This window comes from Esox lucius, chromosome 3 (assembly GCF_011004845.1).
Source record: "Esox lucius isolate fEsoLuc1 chromosome 3, fEsoLuc1.pri, whole genome shotgun sequence".
Taxonomy (NCBI): Eukaryota; Metazoa; Chordata; class Actinopteri; order Esociformes; family Esocidae; genus Esox; species Esox lucius.
In genome coordinates, this window is record NC_047571.1 from 30,178,531 (window position 1) to 30,197,222 (window position 18,692).

General features: G+C 40.8%; 1 protein-coding gene across 1 annotated transcript; it reads right to left on the minus strand.

Moving 5' to 3' along the window:
• Positions 1–593: 593 nt before the first annotated feature.
• Positions 594–17,914, minus strand: LOC117594241 (butyrophilin subfamily 1 member A1-like). The gene is made up of 6 exons (XM_034291349.1): positions 17,797–17,914; positions 8,193–8,338; positions 7,875–8,040; positions 7,334–7,618; positions 7,035–7,175; positions 594–921 (listed from the first exon to the last, which is right to left on the minus strand). Exons 1-6 carry the CDS (start codon positions 17,912–17,914, stop codon positions 776–778), a joined length of 1,002 nt encoding a protein of 333 aa, XP_034147240.1. The 3' UTR covers positions 594–775.
• Between the last annotated feature and the right edge of the window lie 778 nt (positions 17,915–18,692).

Here is an 18,692-nt window from a genome sequence, read left to right on the forward strand (position 1 = left end):
GTTTTCAAACCGTTGTGCTCATAAATTTGCATAGCTTTAAATTCCTCACTCAACTCCTGGTTGGGTTAAATAATAATAATAATAAATTCTTTGTATTGCACTTTACATTTTATCAAAGTGTTACAAAGCATATAAAAATACAATAGAACAACTATCCTGTAGGTTCACTGTGTTCCAGGGTGCTTTAACTAGCTGCTATTGTATCATACAGTACAGAACCTGCAGTGTGTTACTGGGACAGTTATTAACAAAACGGGCAGGAGCAAGTCTGGGTGTCTTATACATTCAGAGAAGGGATAGTTACAATATCTATGTACGTTTCATTGTAGGTGAATGTGCCTAGATAATGAGAACAACAGAAACATCTCTGTTTAGATTATCTCTCTGTAGGTTGTGCTCTAATGACCATAGGAATGTTTAGTGACCATCTGGCATGGGGGTTGACTTCTAAAAACATGATCTGTGCTAGGTAGAAATGCCCTTAATGTATAGACTAGCTGGCAACTAACATTACATTGAGAAGATAATGGAACATTCACAGAATGACATCTGTGCTGCAATTTTCCAATAAAGGTGAGCCAACTTCCCCCTCGATTTGATACGTGTTCTACATTATTTGACCACAATACGTAATCGCCGATTTCTAACAATAGTAACCAGTTAAATGGCAGCTGTCTGGTCAAAACTTCTTCCCTGAGCCATGTCCGGACATCACTTTCCTATTAGATAATTCCAGGTGCAGCAGGAATACTGAAGAGCTGCTGGAATCCGTGTCCTAGACACTGTCATCGGCATGTGGAATGTCACCGTTCAGCAGATTCCCGTTGGTCCTTCCATTCCCATTCAACAGGGAATTCTGATTCTCCTGTGGATTTTCATTCCGCTCTGACGTCCCATTTGTCTGAGAATTCTCGTTAAATCCTGAATAGAATGAGAAAGTGATTAGAAATGGCCAGCTAGGTAAGTGTTACCTACACTAATAGGAACTAAATAAACAGTCAATATGGGCAACAAGCAAAGATTTTGTAAAAAAAAATGCAGAGCAAAATACCCACGGAAAATGATTTCTCTAAATGAATGACTGAACTAAAACTTTTTGTAACTAAACCAGGAAACATTGGACATATTTTTTGTCTGTTATCTTATTTTCTATTAGATCCTGCATTTATCTCAAGATCCGACTGTCACACACTCTCTCACAACCTTTTCATCAAACCTTTTTAAATACAACTAATCAAACCAAATCTAATGGTCTGAGCCAGAGCTCATCAGAGTAAAATTATATTGACAGTAGCCCATGAGCTGTCCAACGCTCCAAGTTGATGTGCTTCTCATATCAGAGTCAAATCACATTTAAACACAGCAAGTAGGATGAAATAAAATAACATCAAACATACCAGTCATAAAGTGGGAAGAAACATTATGAAAACATACATTTTTGATTTTATTAAAGGTCCTGGGACCTCATGTATCAATCTTGCGTATGTTTCTAACTAAACTTGGGCGTATGTGGAAATCCTACATTTGAAATGGCTTGCTGCATTGCAGTACAGAAGCAGTTACAGAAAGTTTGGGCTTGTGGATGTGTTTGATTTTTTGTTTTCAAATACCTGGTCTGTAGTATTCTCTATTGGAGTTTAAGTAAATGTTCGTACCACACTATTAAAGTGTGTGTGTCCTTTATACTTATATTCTGCATCTCTCAATAGAGTCAGTGGTTGGAGTTGGGTTAATACTCCTTGTCAAGTTCTGTTGCTGCTTTCTGATTATGTTTCTGGCTACATTAAATAATTGTTGACAAAGTGCTGAATTGTTTGTTTTCAACTTCCAAATAGGTGTCCAATGATTGATAAGTAATCGATAAATGATTGTACCCTAATTGTAGCTGTTTAATATCCTATTAAAAAGTGGCTGTTTAATAGGATCATGATTTTGCATATCAGTGCATGAATGACTGCCTGACACATAATTTATACTGCACCACTGGATTACAGTATGCCCACTTCTCCGGGTACCACTATACAACTGGATTACAGTATACCCACTTCTCCGGGTACCACTATACCACTGGATTACAGTATACCCACTTCTTCGGGTACCACTATACCACTGGATTACAGTATCAAGGTTATGGTCAACGAAAACGAACGAAAAAACATTGTCGTTAACTGAAATAAAAACAAAAACGAGGCATTACAAAAAAACGATAACTAAAACTGTAGTGTGGTTGACAAAACTAACTAAAATAAAATTATAGAGTAAATGTTCTTAGTTTTCGTCTTTGTCAATGTCTTTCCTTTTTTAACGCTATTTAAAACACGCAGAATATTCGCTCAGCTGTGTTTCCTTTCCCTGCTCTCCCTCCGTCTCTCGGTCACTCACTCACACACACACACCTCCCCTCCGTGCACACCGCGTCTCCATGAGAACGAGTGTTCGACGTTGAAGCAAGTTCGCGAAAGGTTGGTATCTCGTGAACACCTTTACACAATCACACATTAAAAAGTGGTATAAAAATATTTTTAATTCTGAATATCATTTCGTCAGTGTGTTAATGTCTACCCGAGAAGGGATTGCGCCTTCTTTAGAAAGTTAACTAGTCGCAAGTTTGAGGTAAAATGCACTTGGGTTGTCGATGTCAAAACACAATAAGCTGTGATTCAAATATTAAATAATGTTATGTCATTTTTATTTTTACACTGAATGTTTGCTGCTTCAATCCAGATGAGTAGGCAGAAGGCTATTGTATACATTTAGAATAGGCGTACAGCTGTGGTATTTGTATAGAGTGTAAATTCGGTTTAGAAGATGTGTAACGTTAGATTTTTGGTACGGCGTGTGGATTAACGTTAACGTTAACGTTAAAGGAATTTCAATGGGGTGTGAATTTGGTAGGCCTCTAGGGTGTTAAATGTGTTTTAATTATCCCTTTCAGATACTTTTTTCAAAACATTAAAGCAAATCTACTAAATAGCGATCAGATGGCTAAAAACTTAGAACTCAAAATGCAGATTATCTATTTTTGCTCTCGGCAAAGGTCATAACAAAACTAGTGCTAGACATATAAATGTATGATGATTCATGGTTATCACAGGTTTTGAGTGCTAACATCTGTGAATCTGTGCCTTGCTCCAAATATACATATCATAACACTTTGCCCCAAAACAACATAGTTTTTGTTGAGTTATTATTACACAATACTTTTTCTGACCTTTTTGAATCTTGCCCCTGACAAATAGCCCATATTACAAAAAAAGACTAAAACTAACACTAAAACTAATAAAAACTAAACTAAAACTAAGCATTTTCACAAAATAAAAACTAAACTAGCAAAACCCACTTTAAAAACGAATTAAAACTAAACTGAATTTGAAAACAAAAAGTCAAAACGAAATAAAAATAATTACGAATAAAAAATGCTTAACTATAATAACCTTGTACAGTATACCCACGTCTCCGGGCGTAGGTGTGATCGAGGCGTCAGACCCATACTATACTTCTGCGTACGTGAACAAGCTTACGGTCTCCGCCTAAAGAACACCTAAACTTACCCATATAAGGTATCCAAATTAGCCCTATTGACTATAATTTCAGTTGATACATGAGGCAAGGTGGAGACCGTTCTGAATTTTTTTTTCAAACATTTAGTGAGAAATTAATGTAAATTCATGCAATAACTTTTCCAAGAGTAGTGTTCTGCTGTACTCAGAATTACAAAACAATAACATCTTAAATGTTAAATATAAATGTTTAATATAATGTTAAAATGTTAAATATAAATGTTAAAATGTTAAATATAAATGTTAATGCTAAATATAAATGTTAATGCTAAATATAAATGTTATTTTAAATGTAAATGTTACATGTTAAATCTAAAATCTTCAAAACGGGCTACAGATTCTCGTCTTGACTCCACTTCTGGATGAGAGTATCTGCTGGCTTCGCGTTGGATTGCCGCTTCTCTTGGAACTGTCTAACTCTAACAAAGTGAATCTGTCTTCTCTAAAATGTTCAGTCGTTTTACAGTTTTTTGTTTTGTATTGCCTGCTGCCGGTGCGCCTGTCATCTGTTAATCGTCCGTGTCTCGACTGCGTTGCTGTGATTACCTCCAACTGGATAACTCACCTGATCGCGGTACTACTCATTGTGATCCTGTCTACCCTCTCTGCCCTGTCCTGGAATATACTACTGTTAGATTTCCACGTCTCCTTCTCTGGAATACCACTATTTGACTCCCTTTGTGAACTCTCCATCTCGTTTTAAAGTCTCTTGTCAACAACTCCGCTACCACACATGCCGAATGGCTACCTAGCTCCACGACATCTCCACTGTTCAATTCCCTCGGGCTCACGCTGGCAAGCAGGTCTTGCCATCACCTGGGTCCCAGCCGTCAATTACACTCAGTAAGTCCCCACTTTCCCTTTGGTTTTCTCTGTTGGTCTGGGTTGGTGTTCAGAACGTGGTTTAACAGTGGCTGCTAGTGTTAAATGATAGGTGGTTGCGTTGTGGGCTGATTGAATGTCCGATTGGCAGAGGAGGTTCCCCTGTGAGTAACTCAACTACTATTGATTTATTCTCGCTGCCATGTATCTGCCGGTTGACTCTTAATCTACTCCTTTTGGCAATCCTCTATCCAGCACTACTGTGGTTCCCACCAGACGTTTTCTTTCTAACAAAGTATTGCTCGCCTGACGATCTCACAGTCCATAAACGATTGCATTTCTTGATGTAATGGCGCATGCCCGTTCGTCTGGCATCCTATGTCGATGCCCCTACTTACACAGAGGCTCACGCAGCAAACTGTGTGTTAACTCCAGTCCTTCAGGCAAAATTACCTCCGAAAATCGGGGCTCACTGTTCACACTGATGTCTACAAACACCACCTTTCAGCTAACAGAGATGCCCTCAGTGCTGCTAGGTCCGCCTACATCTCAAACAAAACAACGGGTCCTTTATGAACTCCTGGACCCTCTTCTCTACTTCAGCCCTGCAATGACATTTCTTACCGTTTTTTAAAGATAAAATAAACAACAAACTCCTCACCATCTACCACAGCCCCCCATACTGTTAACCTCCATATTTGTCCACCTGCTCCCCAGGACTCTCACCACTCCTCATTCAGTCTGGTTGATTCCCCTTTACATCACAACTTATAATGACATCCAGAAATAAGACCTGCTCTCATGATCCTCTTCCCAGATCTCTGTCCACACATCACAAGCATAGACAACCTCTCCCTCACCAACGGTACTGTCCTCTCCTGCTAAACTCTTTTATTAGGAGGTAGGCTTGGAGCTGAGGAAACAATTCTTTTAAGAGTTTTTGCCAGGAAGGGAAGGTTGGAAATGGGGCAGAAATTATTAAGGATATTGTTGTCTAGTCCAGGTTTCTTTAGGATGTAGCAGGGGTGTTGTTCTGACTCAGTTTTCAGATTTTTTGTTAAAAAGAGAGAAACAATCTTTCATCCTTAATAAGGGCATACTGTATTTCATGGTAAATGCATGACAATTTAAACAGTTGACCTTGCTTTAGCCAAATCACATTTCTCCTAATTGGGATAACTGATAACCAGAAAACTTAACATAAAACACTGCAGTGTCATTCTAGCTGTCATTCTGAGAGCATATCCACTTATGATGTTTGGTTTTCATTGAACAGGTCTTAGTTGCCTCATCATATGTGACTGAGCCATATGGAATTTCTTTTGGCCTCACAATAACAAGGTCCAGTGTCGGCCAAATTCAGCTGATCACTCCTGTCTTAGTAGTGCATGGGGAAAAGTATATCTTAGCAGCCTGCATGAAGCAGGTGATCTGGTACTAGTTGGATACTTTTTAACATATGTGGGGCCCACTTGGTTTTTATTTCATCCCTTAATGGATTCCCACCCAGTCCTCCCTGACCTTTAACAGGTCCCATGGGGCTCATGGGTACAACCAGGAAGCACCGGTCTGCAGGAGTCTGTTGACAGCACAGTGTTGTAACTATATATCCATCCTACAAAGGACTTTTTGTCCAAATGCAGTATGATTCTAGTCATGCTGCCACTAACCAGCCACCCTCACCTTCAGTCTGACATTTACCAATATAGCTGCTTATCAATTTTAGTGATATTAGTTTCGATCTGAGTTGGTTTCAAAGTGAATCGTTTTTGCTGCAATTCACCCAACTTCCACATGGAGAGTAAATCCTACATACATCCCCTTTCAATGTAATCCTTTACAGTAATGACGTTTTGATATAGTCTCTGCAGTTCAGTTTCTGAGTTAATGTATAAGCACACACAGTGATCAATAATTTAAGCAACACTGAATTGTTTCCACATTTTATAATAATTTTGTACTATTGTTAAATCGCCCGGATTTGCCGTTTTGTGGCAATAGCCTGATGTGGCCGATTACCGTAATGTCAGTAATATTCCGTTTTGAAGATTTACCATTTACATTTAGATTTAAGATATTTTATAATTTGCATTAATGCAGAATTTTGCATTACTGGAAAAATTATTGCATGAATCTTCATGAATTTCTCACTAAATGGTTGAAAAAGTGACAGTTGAAAATTGTAATGCATTTTTTTACATTTGGCAATGCTAAATGTGAAAACACTGAGCAGGATTATAGAACGTGCAACATTTTACAAATGACAACCCATACGCTAGTAGCCTAAAAGCCTATGATGTTGCAGTTTGCGCATCCCTTTAGGCAATTCATATTTCTATTGATAAGATTTTCCCCATGTGTTTCAGTTGACAATCCTCTACCAGCTTTTCCAAAATAGCATGGTATTTCTTCAATTCTTCATGTGCATACGCATGGGTTGAACGATGCGTAGAGATACACACACTTTCCTGTCAAGTTCAACAAAGGCCAACTTTTGCGTCAAAACTGGCGTATTCATGGTTTACGTACGCACGAGGCCCCTGGAGTCATTTAAAATTTCAAAGTGTCTGCTTCTCCAATAACAAGAACAAGACAAGAACATTTTAAAATTATAAATCAGCACCTGGTGAGGAACTCCCATCAATGACTTACCTTTAAGTAGACCTTTTCTCTTCAGGATGTAGAGAACTACAACAATCAGACCTAAGATAAGACCCCAGGTCAGACCACCAAACCCCCAGCCCCACCACCAGCCATTCCACCAGGACTGGGATGTGTCAGGAAACATTCGATCTGAAACACATAAGCCACGTAGAACAATTATAAAAGCCTAATAGTTATATTATAAAACCCTATTATATAATAAAGACACATCCCCAAACACCAAGCGGAATCCATCAGGAAAAAAAAAGGTTGATGATATTAAATGAATGTATCAAAAAACACCTCACCTTTAACACAAATCTCTGTCTCCATTGTGTGGTTGATCTGCTGCTGTAGAACTCTACAGGTGAACGTGTTGTTGTCAGTCCTCTGGACGGTGACATGTCCTCTCACAGTGTATCGACCCTCTGAGTCGGTCTCGATCTCTGTAGGTCCATCAGCAGGGAGGATGTTTCCATCACTGTCCCACCAGGTCATCTCAGGTCTGTAGATCAACCCTCTGGCCTCACAATCCAGGACCACGCCAGTGTAATCAATGCCAACCATAGAGACGTCTGGCTGAGATACTGCACCTTCACAGATATGGATATCTGACCTCGTAAAGGGTTAGGGTGGCTGTGCTAACAACATTAAGTCATTAAGTGTACTATAATTTTTAGTGAGTGACTGTGTGCTTGCTTTGTAGCTAAAGGCATGATCCTGAAAAGGCTTGACATAAGGAGGACAAATGCTTGAATAGTTATTAGTTATTTATTTAGGGTGTATATTTGACAGACTACCCAAGATAAACCTCTGACAATCCATGTTGCCAAAGTTTAAATAACTCACCAATAATGAGTTGAACCATGGCTTTTTGAAAAGGGCTCTTCAGTGTTGGAATGAAGCAGGTGTAGTTTCCAGCATCAGACTGTTTCACTCCGGTCAGTTTTAAGGAGACGCTCCCGTTTTTCATTTCTCCTTTGAAAAGAGCCGTTCTTCCTGTGTAGGATGGATTCTGGTCATCAAAAAATCAATCAATCAAAATTTATTTATAAAGCGCTTTTTACAACAGCAGTTGTCACAAAGTGCTTTACAGAGACACCCGGCCTTAAACCCCAAGGAAAGCATGTCATCATTGTAGTCGTCACGGTTACGGTAGAAATGCACCTCTTTTGGTTGGAGGTCAAGTCTCTGCCACTCCACTGATTCCTCAACAGCGTTGACGGTGCTGCTGGAGGTTCTCAGAGTACAAGGGAGGATGACATCATCACCTACGTTGGCAACAACTGGTTCAGTCTGACCAACAACCTGAACTGGAACAGAAATAACAGATGACATTATGACAAACATTTATAACACTTGTTTATTATTTATATCATGGATGCAGATTGTCAGTTATTCTGTCATGTCTTGATCAAAGACAGATCTACATTCTATGGGGCCCCAGGGCATGAGCATCTTTGAATATTATTTATTATTGGCTCACATTCATGGACAAATCTAATATGAATACTGTATATAATATTAAATACATAATATTAAAAATATCTATTATCTAACATGCTGCCAGTTAGAGGCCCCGGTATTGGTTGTGGCGGGACCAAGGGGCCCCTATATAGGTTGTGGCAGGACCCAGGTGGAGTTGTGGAGGGTCCTTAGTATGGGTTCAGGTGAAGCTGAGGGACCCTGGTATGGGTTCAGGTGAAGCTGAGGGGCCCTGGTATGGGTTCAGGTGAAGCTGAGGGGCCCTGGTATGGGTTCAGGTGAAGCTGAGGGGCCCTGGTATGGGTTCAGGTGAAGCTGAGGGGCCTTGGTATGGGTTGTGGAGTCTGAGGCCCTGGTAGTCAGGGGGCACTTGGAGCACCATTGGTTTTTTCATTCACAGTAGATTGTCACAGAGGCCTTGGACCATTAGGGTTTGATTTTAATCAGATAAGGGGTGGTGAGAGGGTCTTCTGCTATTCATTCAAGCATTTTTTTCCATTGGGGATATACGGCTCAGGAAAATATTAAGAGACCACTGCACCTTTTCCTTTCCAAAAAATTTGAAACTTTCCAGAGCTGTATAATAGTCTAGTGTGTTTGTGTTTCAGTGTTACCTTCATACTGTGCTCTGCAGACAGGGAGAAATGTCAGAAGACAGATAACTTGCATCCAATTATCCTCCATTTCAGCGTTGAAGTCAACAACAACACAAATTAAATCCAGTGTAGGGAAGGACCTGTGGGACCGGAGTTTTCAAAGCGTGTTCGTCCCCTGGCCTGATCCTACTGACTGTAGAGGGATGGATATGAAAGTTGACCCAAGTTTCTTGATTCTGTCAGGTTTCTTCCAACTCCAGAGTGAGATATATAAGAAAGAAGTAGTCCACAACTGGATGCAACAGTTTACTCTGTAAACACAGGAAAACATGCAATTGGTCAGTTTGATGTCATTGCTGTCCTTGACCATTTCATTTAACACATTTACAAATGTTGTATTGATTATGATAGCTTTTCAACTAGAGAACGACTTGTAAAATGGATTGGGCCAATATTCGCCATTTCTAGTCAAATGCCTGTCGGCCTGCTTTATCAGCTTGTGATCATCTGCCTTTTTCTCGACATAGCAATCATAGCAAATCCAAGCACATTCAGGTTGCACAGGTAGTCCAGCTCCTCCAGGATGGCACATACAGTATATCACCAAAGTGAGTATACCCCTAACATTTTTGCAAATATTTGATTGTATCATTTCATGTGAAGAAACACTGAAGAAATGACACCTTGTTACAATGTAAAGTAGTGAGTGTACAGTTTGTATAACAGTATAAATTTGCTGTCCCCTCAAAATAACTCAACACACAGCGATTAATGTCTAAACCGCTGGCAACAAAAGTGAGTCCCCCCCTAAATGAAAATGTCCACATTGGGCCCAATTAGCCATTTTCCCTCCCCGGTGTCACGTGACTCGTTAGTGTTACAAGGTCTCATGTGTGAATGGGGAGCAGGTGTGTTAAATTTGGTGTTATCGCTCTCACACTTCCTCATACTGGTCACTGGAAGTTCAACATGGCAAAGAAAATCTGGAAAAAATAATTAATAAAAATGGCCTAGGCTATAAGAAGATTGCCAAAACCCCAAAACTGAGCTGCTGCACGGTGGCCAAGACCATACAGCGGTTTAACAGGACAGGTTCTACTCAGAACAGGCCTCGCCATGGTCGACCAAAAAAGTGGAGTTCCCGTTCTCAGCGTCATATCCAGAGGTTGTCTTTGGGAAATCGACGTATGAGTGCTGCCAGCATTGCTGCAGAGGTTGAAGGGGTGGGGGGTCAGCCTGTCAGTGCTCAGACCATACGCCACACACTGCATCAAATTGGTCTGCATGGCTGTCGTCCCAGAAGGAAGCTTCATCTAAAGATGATGCACAAGAAAGCCCGCAAACAGTTTGCTGAAGACAAGCAGACTAAGGACATGGATTATTGGAACCATGTTGTGTGGTCTGATGAGACCAAGATAAACTTATTTGGTTCAGATGGTGTCAAGCGTGTTGGGCAGCAACCAGGTGAGAAGTACAAAGACAAGTGTGTCTTGCCTAGTCAAGCATGGTGGTGGGAATGTCATGGTCTGGGGTTGCATGAGTGCTGCCGGCACTGGGGAGCTACAGTTCATTGAGGGAACCATGAATGCCAACATGTACTGTGACATACTGAAGCAGAGCATGATCCCCTCCCTTTGGAGACTGGGCCTCAGGGCAGTATTCCAACATGATAACGACCCCAAACACACCTCCAAGATGGCCACTGCCTTGCTAATGATGCTGAGGGTAAAGGTGATGGACTGGCCAAGCATGTCTCCAGGCCTGAACCCTACTGGGCCATCCTCAAACGGAAGGTGTTGGACCGCAAGGTCTCTAACATCCACCAGTTCCGTGATGTCGTCATGGAGGAGTGGAAGAGGATTCCAGTGGCAACCTGTGAAGCTCTGGTGAACTCCATGCCCAAGTGGGGTAACGCAGTGCTGGAAAATGATGGTGGCCACACAGTATTTGACCTGTTGCCCTGCCGTCCCACTTGGGCGGCAGGGCAATCTTCTTATAGCTGTCGCATCTTGCATAATGAGTTTTCAGTAAAGCTGCGGACGCGGCCAGGGTAAACCACTAGGAGCTAAAGCCCCTCTAGGGGGCTCTGCTCCACTCATATAACCGGAGTTACATTCCCAGTAATTAACGGTTAGAATGGTGAATCATTTGATAAGACAAAAATGATACCATTAAGGCTTATTTCATTATTAATTAATTTTCTGTAGACATTCTTGCTATTTCATGATAATTGACATGTACAAAACTATAAAAAAGTGTATTTCACCTTGAGGTGTACATGCTTAGTATACTGCATAAAAAATGACATTGATGTAAGGCTTGTTATATTTGATAACACTTCACAGCAGGCCTGAATATACAACCACACTTTCAAAATGTTAATTGACATATTGATAACATCACTTTTAGCTGTAAATGTACATTTTAGCATTACATTTACAAAATGTGTTTCATCTTAGTCAGCAAGATATTCTTATGTACCTTGGTAAACCACTAGCTTATCCTTGTTTGGAGCAGTGTAGGTCGCCCGACAAGATAGCGGAAATTGCGGGTTCGTAATAGCCATGCATTTATAGTAACGCGTTTTTTCGAAATATATTTAAGGAATCCAATTGCAACACTTTGACATACATTTATCAAATACATTGAAATAATATATTTAAAATACATATTTTCCGTATTGTTAATATTGAGAGAAGTCCAACACATTGAATTGGCAAACTATAAGATCACAGTTACTTTGACTGGCTGTGCTAGCTAACGCAAACATGGCATTTGTCATTGCAACAATACAGTACTAAACCCGTTAAACAACACAATATACTTGCTTTCTGCTGCTATTTAAAAAAAAAAATCGCAAAGATCACAAGGTTAATATTGCAGCGCCAACAAGCTTAGGTTAATTGACGCTTTTTAGAAGGAAGACCATGTCGGGAGCGATCGAGGAGCAACAAGTGCACGAGATATCACACGTTCTGGTGAAATAAATAAATATTCGATAGCAGCGTATGCGCACTTTCGACGGGAAAACTGAATTCGCACGGTCACTGAATTCTTCGAACCACCCGTACCCTGTAGTGGAATAGCGTGATGTGATCTAAACAGTCATGGCCTGTAAAAGTATAAATTTTTACCGGCTTGTGCTCTAGCTTTATGGAATTCCCAGAGTTAGAAGCCATCTTTTAAACATTTTTGCCCACCAGTCAGACAGTTGCAGTGTTTTTCAACTCTGCTCCTGGAGGGACCCCGCCCTGCATGTTTTAGAGCTCTCTGCCCTCTCATACCTGATATGGCTCTTACAGGACTTGATAATGATCTCATCATTTGAATCAGGTGTGATAGAACAGGGAGAGATCTAAAACTTGCAGTGCAGGGGGCCTCCAGGAGCAGGGTTGAAAAACATCGAGTTAACGGAATCACGCGACTGAAATAAACGGTGGCAGGTGGACTATCCATTATAGCCGGCGCTAGGTAGCTTACCTAATAACAAACCTCACTCCTAGTTAGCCAGTTTGGTCATTACCGGTGTACTTTGAGGAGTGCATCTATTTAATATAAATAAAATCGTTAAAACAAAAATACAACTAAGACAATTGGTAGAAACAAAATACGGCTGGCGAAGGCAGTTAAACAGAGTAGGGTTGTAAATCTAAAGTTAACTGTGTAAAGTACAGAACATACAACAACATACCTCTAACTGTGGTTAAGTAGCCTACAGTACGTACGTACATACACACGGAAGACGGCAAAAAAGAGAAACTTCTCTGACGTGGAGTTTGAGACGAAATAAATAAAATTGTTTTATTTGTCAGTTTAAAAAGCGGAATAAAAGATGATGATGTGATGTGGAGTGCCATTCATTCACATTAATAATTGCATGACAATTTGTAATATTCGTTTTATTATTTTATGATATTTATTATTAATGACGTTTATTGTTATTTAGAAGAAGAATGTCGTTATTATTATTATTTCTATTATTATTCTTATTATTTAAAAGAAGAAGAATGTCATTTTTATTATTTTGTCAGTCTGAATTATATTTTGGTCATTAAAAGCATAGACTTATTTAAAGGCTAGAAGTCTCAATGCGCAGTCACTTCCGGCATCACCGGTGGCCATCTTGTCAAAGGCAGGCTTCCTGGTGGGCTCTATGGTACCTAATATAAGGTGAGTGATCAGCACTAACACAAATACTCTTATCTCGCTGAAACCTTGACGTATTTACAAACGGTTTGGTTTCTTACAAACGTTATTAACGTGGCTATAATTCTGAATGCTTGAAAATGTTGAAATTGCACATTTTCTTTTCTAAAAACGTCTAAATCGTGCAGCATAGTTGGATCACGGCTACTTGTGCAAGTTATCAAGGCAGATGTCACAAACGAGCTGTTCGATTATAAAGGTTTTACTGACACCAATAAGATTTTGTGACCACTAATCTTTTGTCTAAATTACAATATTTGTGGATGTGGTTGTAGTTATTTGCTGGCTAATAACAATAAGCTTTGAGTGAGACCTATGGCAGCTAACGTTACAGTTTAGCTGCTAACCAGCAAAGTTGCACATGCTTTTCAATCCGGTTGGTTCCTGTGTTGCTTGAAGGACAGCGATATGTCCTGACCTACAGGTTCAGCCAGGACCACTTGGAGCTTCTCTTCAACTCCATCAGAGTATCTGGTAGGGTTCATAATTTATATTTACCAGCCGCAACACTAAGTGACTTGTATTGTTTTCAGTTTGTCGGTCCATATGTTTTTTTTTACTTTTGGTAACATGTGTTTTCGGCAGACATACACCATACCTGGAAGTGTCACAAACCATTTTGAGTATTTAGAAAAATGCCTGTGTTTGACTATTTGTTTGCAGAACTTCATCACTGATACAGTCTGAATTGTATGAGAATGTCATACAGGGGTGGCTAGTTCTAATTAGTCTTTTTTTGTAAAAATGTTTTAAGCATAAAATATTTTAAAGCATGTATTGAATATCTGTGTACAATTCTTGTATATCTTTTTTTTTTTCCTTAAACGAATAACAACCCTAATGCCAGCCAGTTCAAGTACATCTTTAGGATGTAAAGCTGATGGCCCAGTGTGGGGTTGTTAAACCATGCAATGTGACGGCACAGGATGACACAGAGTCCCTACCAGCTGTCATCAACACCTCTACAAGCCTGTCAGCTGTAGATGTGTCCTCTGCAGCAGGAGGAGATCTTCCATCCCCGTTTGCTGACATTCCTGCCCTAGTACATGATCACAGCTACCTTCCCGTCCACTTCGATGGTCTTGTGGACAACGCTCTCATGTACATTTCAGGTGAAGGCTAACTGAAAGTCGATTTTTCCCTATAACCAAAAGTGCCAATAGTCACAATCTGGGGAAAAACAATCTCACGATAGTCCAAAAAGGGAAGTGTTCCCTTAATTTCCCCATGCTTATTAATTATTATTGTTATGATATTACTAACTCGAATTTCAGGATTTGTTGTGCGATAGGCTCTGAAGAAGCTGTCGTGTGATGTCTGTCGTGCCAGCCTGGTGACAGATGCTGCATCTGCCATCAAGGACCAGAGCTACCACCTGCTGAATTTAAAAAACAATGGATGTCTGGTGATTCCATTAGAGGGGACCGTGAGTTTCGTCAGGGCAGCAGAGTGGGTCATTCAGCAGTCATCAGGCAGTACCAGACGATCACAGCCCATCAAACTGCTTGACGTTGTTTACATTGTCTGAAAAAGGATCGGTTCAGAGGATGTTTGTGATGGGATAGACATCCACCACCATAGGCTGTTAAATAATTCTGTCCCTGTTTTTTAAGTTAAGGCTGCACCACATCGCCAGAATTACAATCATCAGCTTACAGAGCAACAACATGCAACAGAAACTTAATAAAACTGTCCTTTTCAAAGGGCATTAGCCCAAGGTATGTGTTTTCAAGGTACTGTCCTCTTTTACTTCAACAGTAGTGTAGTGCTCTCTACAGCATTTCTTTTTTTGGATATTTGTAAAGGGGAATCATGTACCTAGTTTTTTGTGTGCAAATAAATGTCACTCTTATAATAGTTTAAAAATAGAGACTTGTGTAAGTCATTCTATATCAGAACCCCTGACATACAATCCAAATAGTCTACAAGTAACATCAGTGTTACCTTTGATTTGATTTCATTATGCTTCTACACGAGGAGGTTGCCCCACAGTAAGCATTTTATTGTCAGCATTTTGTCTGGCAAAGTCCTATGGGGAGTTTTCATAGGGCATTTTACAATACGCATGACCGTACCTTGGCAAATAATGGTCTAAAGTACTCAATTTCATTCTATATTGATCTGCTTTTGCACACAGCTTCACAAGACCTGGTGCTAGGGCTCAGTTGTGTTTCTAAAGTCATATCAAGTGACCTAGAGGGCTGAAATGTGGTCAGTTCAGAGAAGCTTGTTATCCGGCAGAAAGAAAAAACATGTAGTAATTAAAATTATTTTATAATCGTAATTTTATTAGAATAGTACAAAAGTGTATATGTCTTGTTGCCATTCTGTAGCCTATTTATTGATTTAACATACATACCTTGTTTATTCATTACACCTATCTGGTTCTGTTCAAGGATATTTTCATATGGAAGTCCATGGTTTTAATGGTTCATATGTATGCAGTGTCATAACTTTATCTCTGACGTTTATAACAAACCAAACCGTTTGAAAATCGGTAGAAAATTTTTGAAGTTATGGTTATTTAAAAAGTACATGCACCATAAAACACAAAGTTGAGTGAGCGAGCGGTCTGTTGCAAGATGGCCGCCATGTGCGGACGTCGACCTCCATTAGCCAACAGCGCGGACAAGGTATATAGCCTTTATATATGATGTCTATGATTAAAAGCCTTTTATTACTGAAACCAGTCCGTACGCAACTGCCGGGCCTAACCCTGAAACGTCATGTAAAGCGCACAGGCTCGCATCTGAAGGAATACATATAAATCAAATGCTTTGGTAAAGTCACACAAATTAAACATTGAAGTCCATGTTGCACAAAAATACTGTAATTATGTTGTTGTTTTTTACAGTGGGTCATAATATATCATTTAGTTTGTCAGTGCGTTAGGAATATTTTTTCTGCGCATTTCCGCACTAACTAAAAACGTGCGTACACCACCTCCTGAGCTGGCGTAGGATTTGAGAGTGCCGTACGCCAACGTCCATATTGATAAATCTCAAAGTCACAGTGGTTTTGGGTGTACGCCAGGTGTACGCTGGAAATTTGGTGTACGCACTTTTGATCAATGAGGGCCAATGTGCGTGATCATCTAAAAGTTAACTTCATATGGTGATATCCACCGTCCAATGGTGATGGGCATTCCGATTAGCGTCATGCTGGCAACATTAGAGATTCCTTAGCAACATTAAAACTTTGCGGATTTTGCCTTCAAAATAGAAGTCCGCGGTAAAACGGGATTTTAATTATATTAAATGTATCTATTTTGACACTTTGCTTAGTGTATATGGTAAAAATGTATTGTAGGAAATGTTCAGGAGAGTGGATAGAATAATTATATGCAAAGAAATCAAGGGGCACTCTGTATTTGCAATTGTTGCTGGCATTTTACTCCACCCATCCTAGATCCTATTGGCCACAATGTAACTCAATGGATATGAAATAAATATTGGGCTATAAAAAAAAAAACTATTCTATATGCCGCAGTGAATGTATTGTTGGAAATGTTCAGGAGACTCTATAGATTGATTATATACAAATAAATCGAAGGGGCACTGTGTATTTGCAATTGTTTCTGGCATTTTACTCCGCCCATCCCATTGATTACTTTGCATATAATCGCTCTATAGAGTCTCCTGAACATTTCCTACAATACATTCATTGCGGCGTATAGAATAGTTTTTTCTGTATGAGACAATATGTATTTCATATCCATTGAGTTACATTGTGGCCAATGGGATGGGTGGAGTAAAACACCAGCAACAATTGCAAATACACAGTGCCCCTTGATTTATTTGCATATAATCAAACTATAGAGTCTCCTGAACATTTCCTACAATATATTCACTGCGGCATATAGAATAGTTTTTTCTGTACAGGGCAATATAAATTCCATTTCCATTGAGTTACATTGTGGCCAATGGTATGAGCGCAGTCAAAAATCTAGTCAAAATCCTTTCCTCCTTCCTACTCCTAACTGCCCTCCTTCCATCCCCAATCTCACCCTGTATCTGGAACAAGTGCCGTCCTTTGGTGTCCACATTCCACTGGTCCTGCCACATCTTCCTCACCTCATTCCACACCACCACCTTGGTCTATGTCCTGCTCAAGGGCACCACCATGTCCACCCCCCCCTCACCAGGGCCTGTTTCGCTAGTTTATTGGCTGCTTCGTTTCCCGCCACCCCAGCATGAGGTTTCCCGCCACCGCCACCTGCATCCCATCTCTTCTTAGTCTATCCTGTGCTTCCAACACTCTGTTTAAAATGTCCTGCCGCCTAGTGGACTTGAAAGACTGCAAACTAACCAACAACTCACATGAATCAGAGCAAATAATCACCCTATTCGGCTTTGTGTCCTCCACCCACCTCAATGCAAACTACACCACCAAAAGTTCAGCAGTGTAAACCGCCAAGTGATCCGTAACCCTTTTAGTGACACTCACACCCGTTCCCCTAACTACAAAAGCTGCCCCCGTCCGACCCGTCCCTGGGACCTTTGAACCATCCGTGAACACCACTACACTCTCCGGGTACCCACCCTCCAGGCGTCTCTTAACCACCTCGGCAAAGCAGAGGCCCAACCGATCCTCTCTCACCATCTCCAATATTCCCAAATCCACCACTGGAGGCAAAAGCACCCAAGGAGGTCTCAATGTCAAATCCACTGTCGGACTAAATTTCCTCCCTCCGAAACCTACCTCTCTGGCCAGGGCATCCCCCACCCACACAAAGCTCATGATCTCCCTCCCACCATGTTCCCAGCACCCCAACAGCACCTCTTTTGTAGGGTGCAAACTGACCCAGTAATTTATCAACAATTGTCTTCTCCTCAAGTGTAATTGTATCTCCCCCACCTCCACCTGCAGGGCTGATACCGGTGATGTCTGAAATGCCCCACTACATACTTGAAGCCCCTGTGCCTGCACTCCATCCAACCTTTCCAGAGTGCTCACTGCTGCTGACCCATACGCTATACACCCATAGTCCACCACCGATCGAATTAATGACACATACATGGTCCTCAACGCAGCTCTACCAGCCCCACAACTTTTCCCCGTCAGGCATCACATTCAAAACCTTCTTGCACCTCACCACCACCCTCTCAGTGTGCTCTCCCCACGTCATTCAGGCATCAAAGACGACACCCCGGTCAGGTCATAGGTCAGCCGCCACATGAGGTAAACAAACACAGCTGCGTTAATTTCGTTATTTTTTTTAACTGATCATCATCTTTCGCTTATCCGGGGCCAGGTCGCGGGGGCAGCAGTCAAAGCAGAGATGCCCAGACTTCCTTCTCCCCAGACACTTCCTCCAGCTCTTCCGGGGGGACAGCGAGGCGTTCCCAGGCCAGCAGGGAGACATAGTCCCTCCAGCGTT

Coding starts and splice junctions, on each gene's coding strand:
- LOC117594241 (XM_034291349.1), bottom strand. CDS start 17,914: ATGGTGAGAGAGGATCGGTTGGGCCTCTGCTTTGCCGAGGTGGTTAAG. Junction 8,339..17,796: donor TTCAAAGGTCCCAGGGACGG/GTCGGACGGGGG, acceptor TTTCTGTTCCAG/TTCAGGTTGTTGGTCAGACT. Junction 922..7,034: donor GAGAAAAGGTCTACTTAAAG/GTAAGTCATTGA, acceptor CATTCTATTCAG/GATTTAACGAGAATTCTCAG.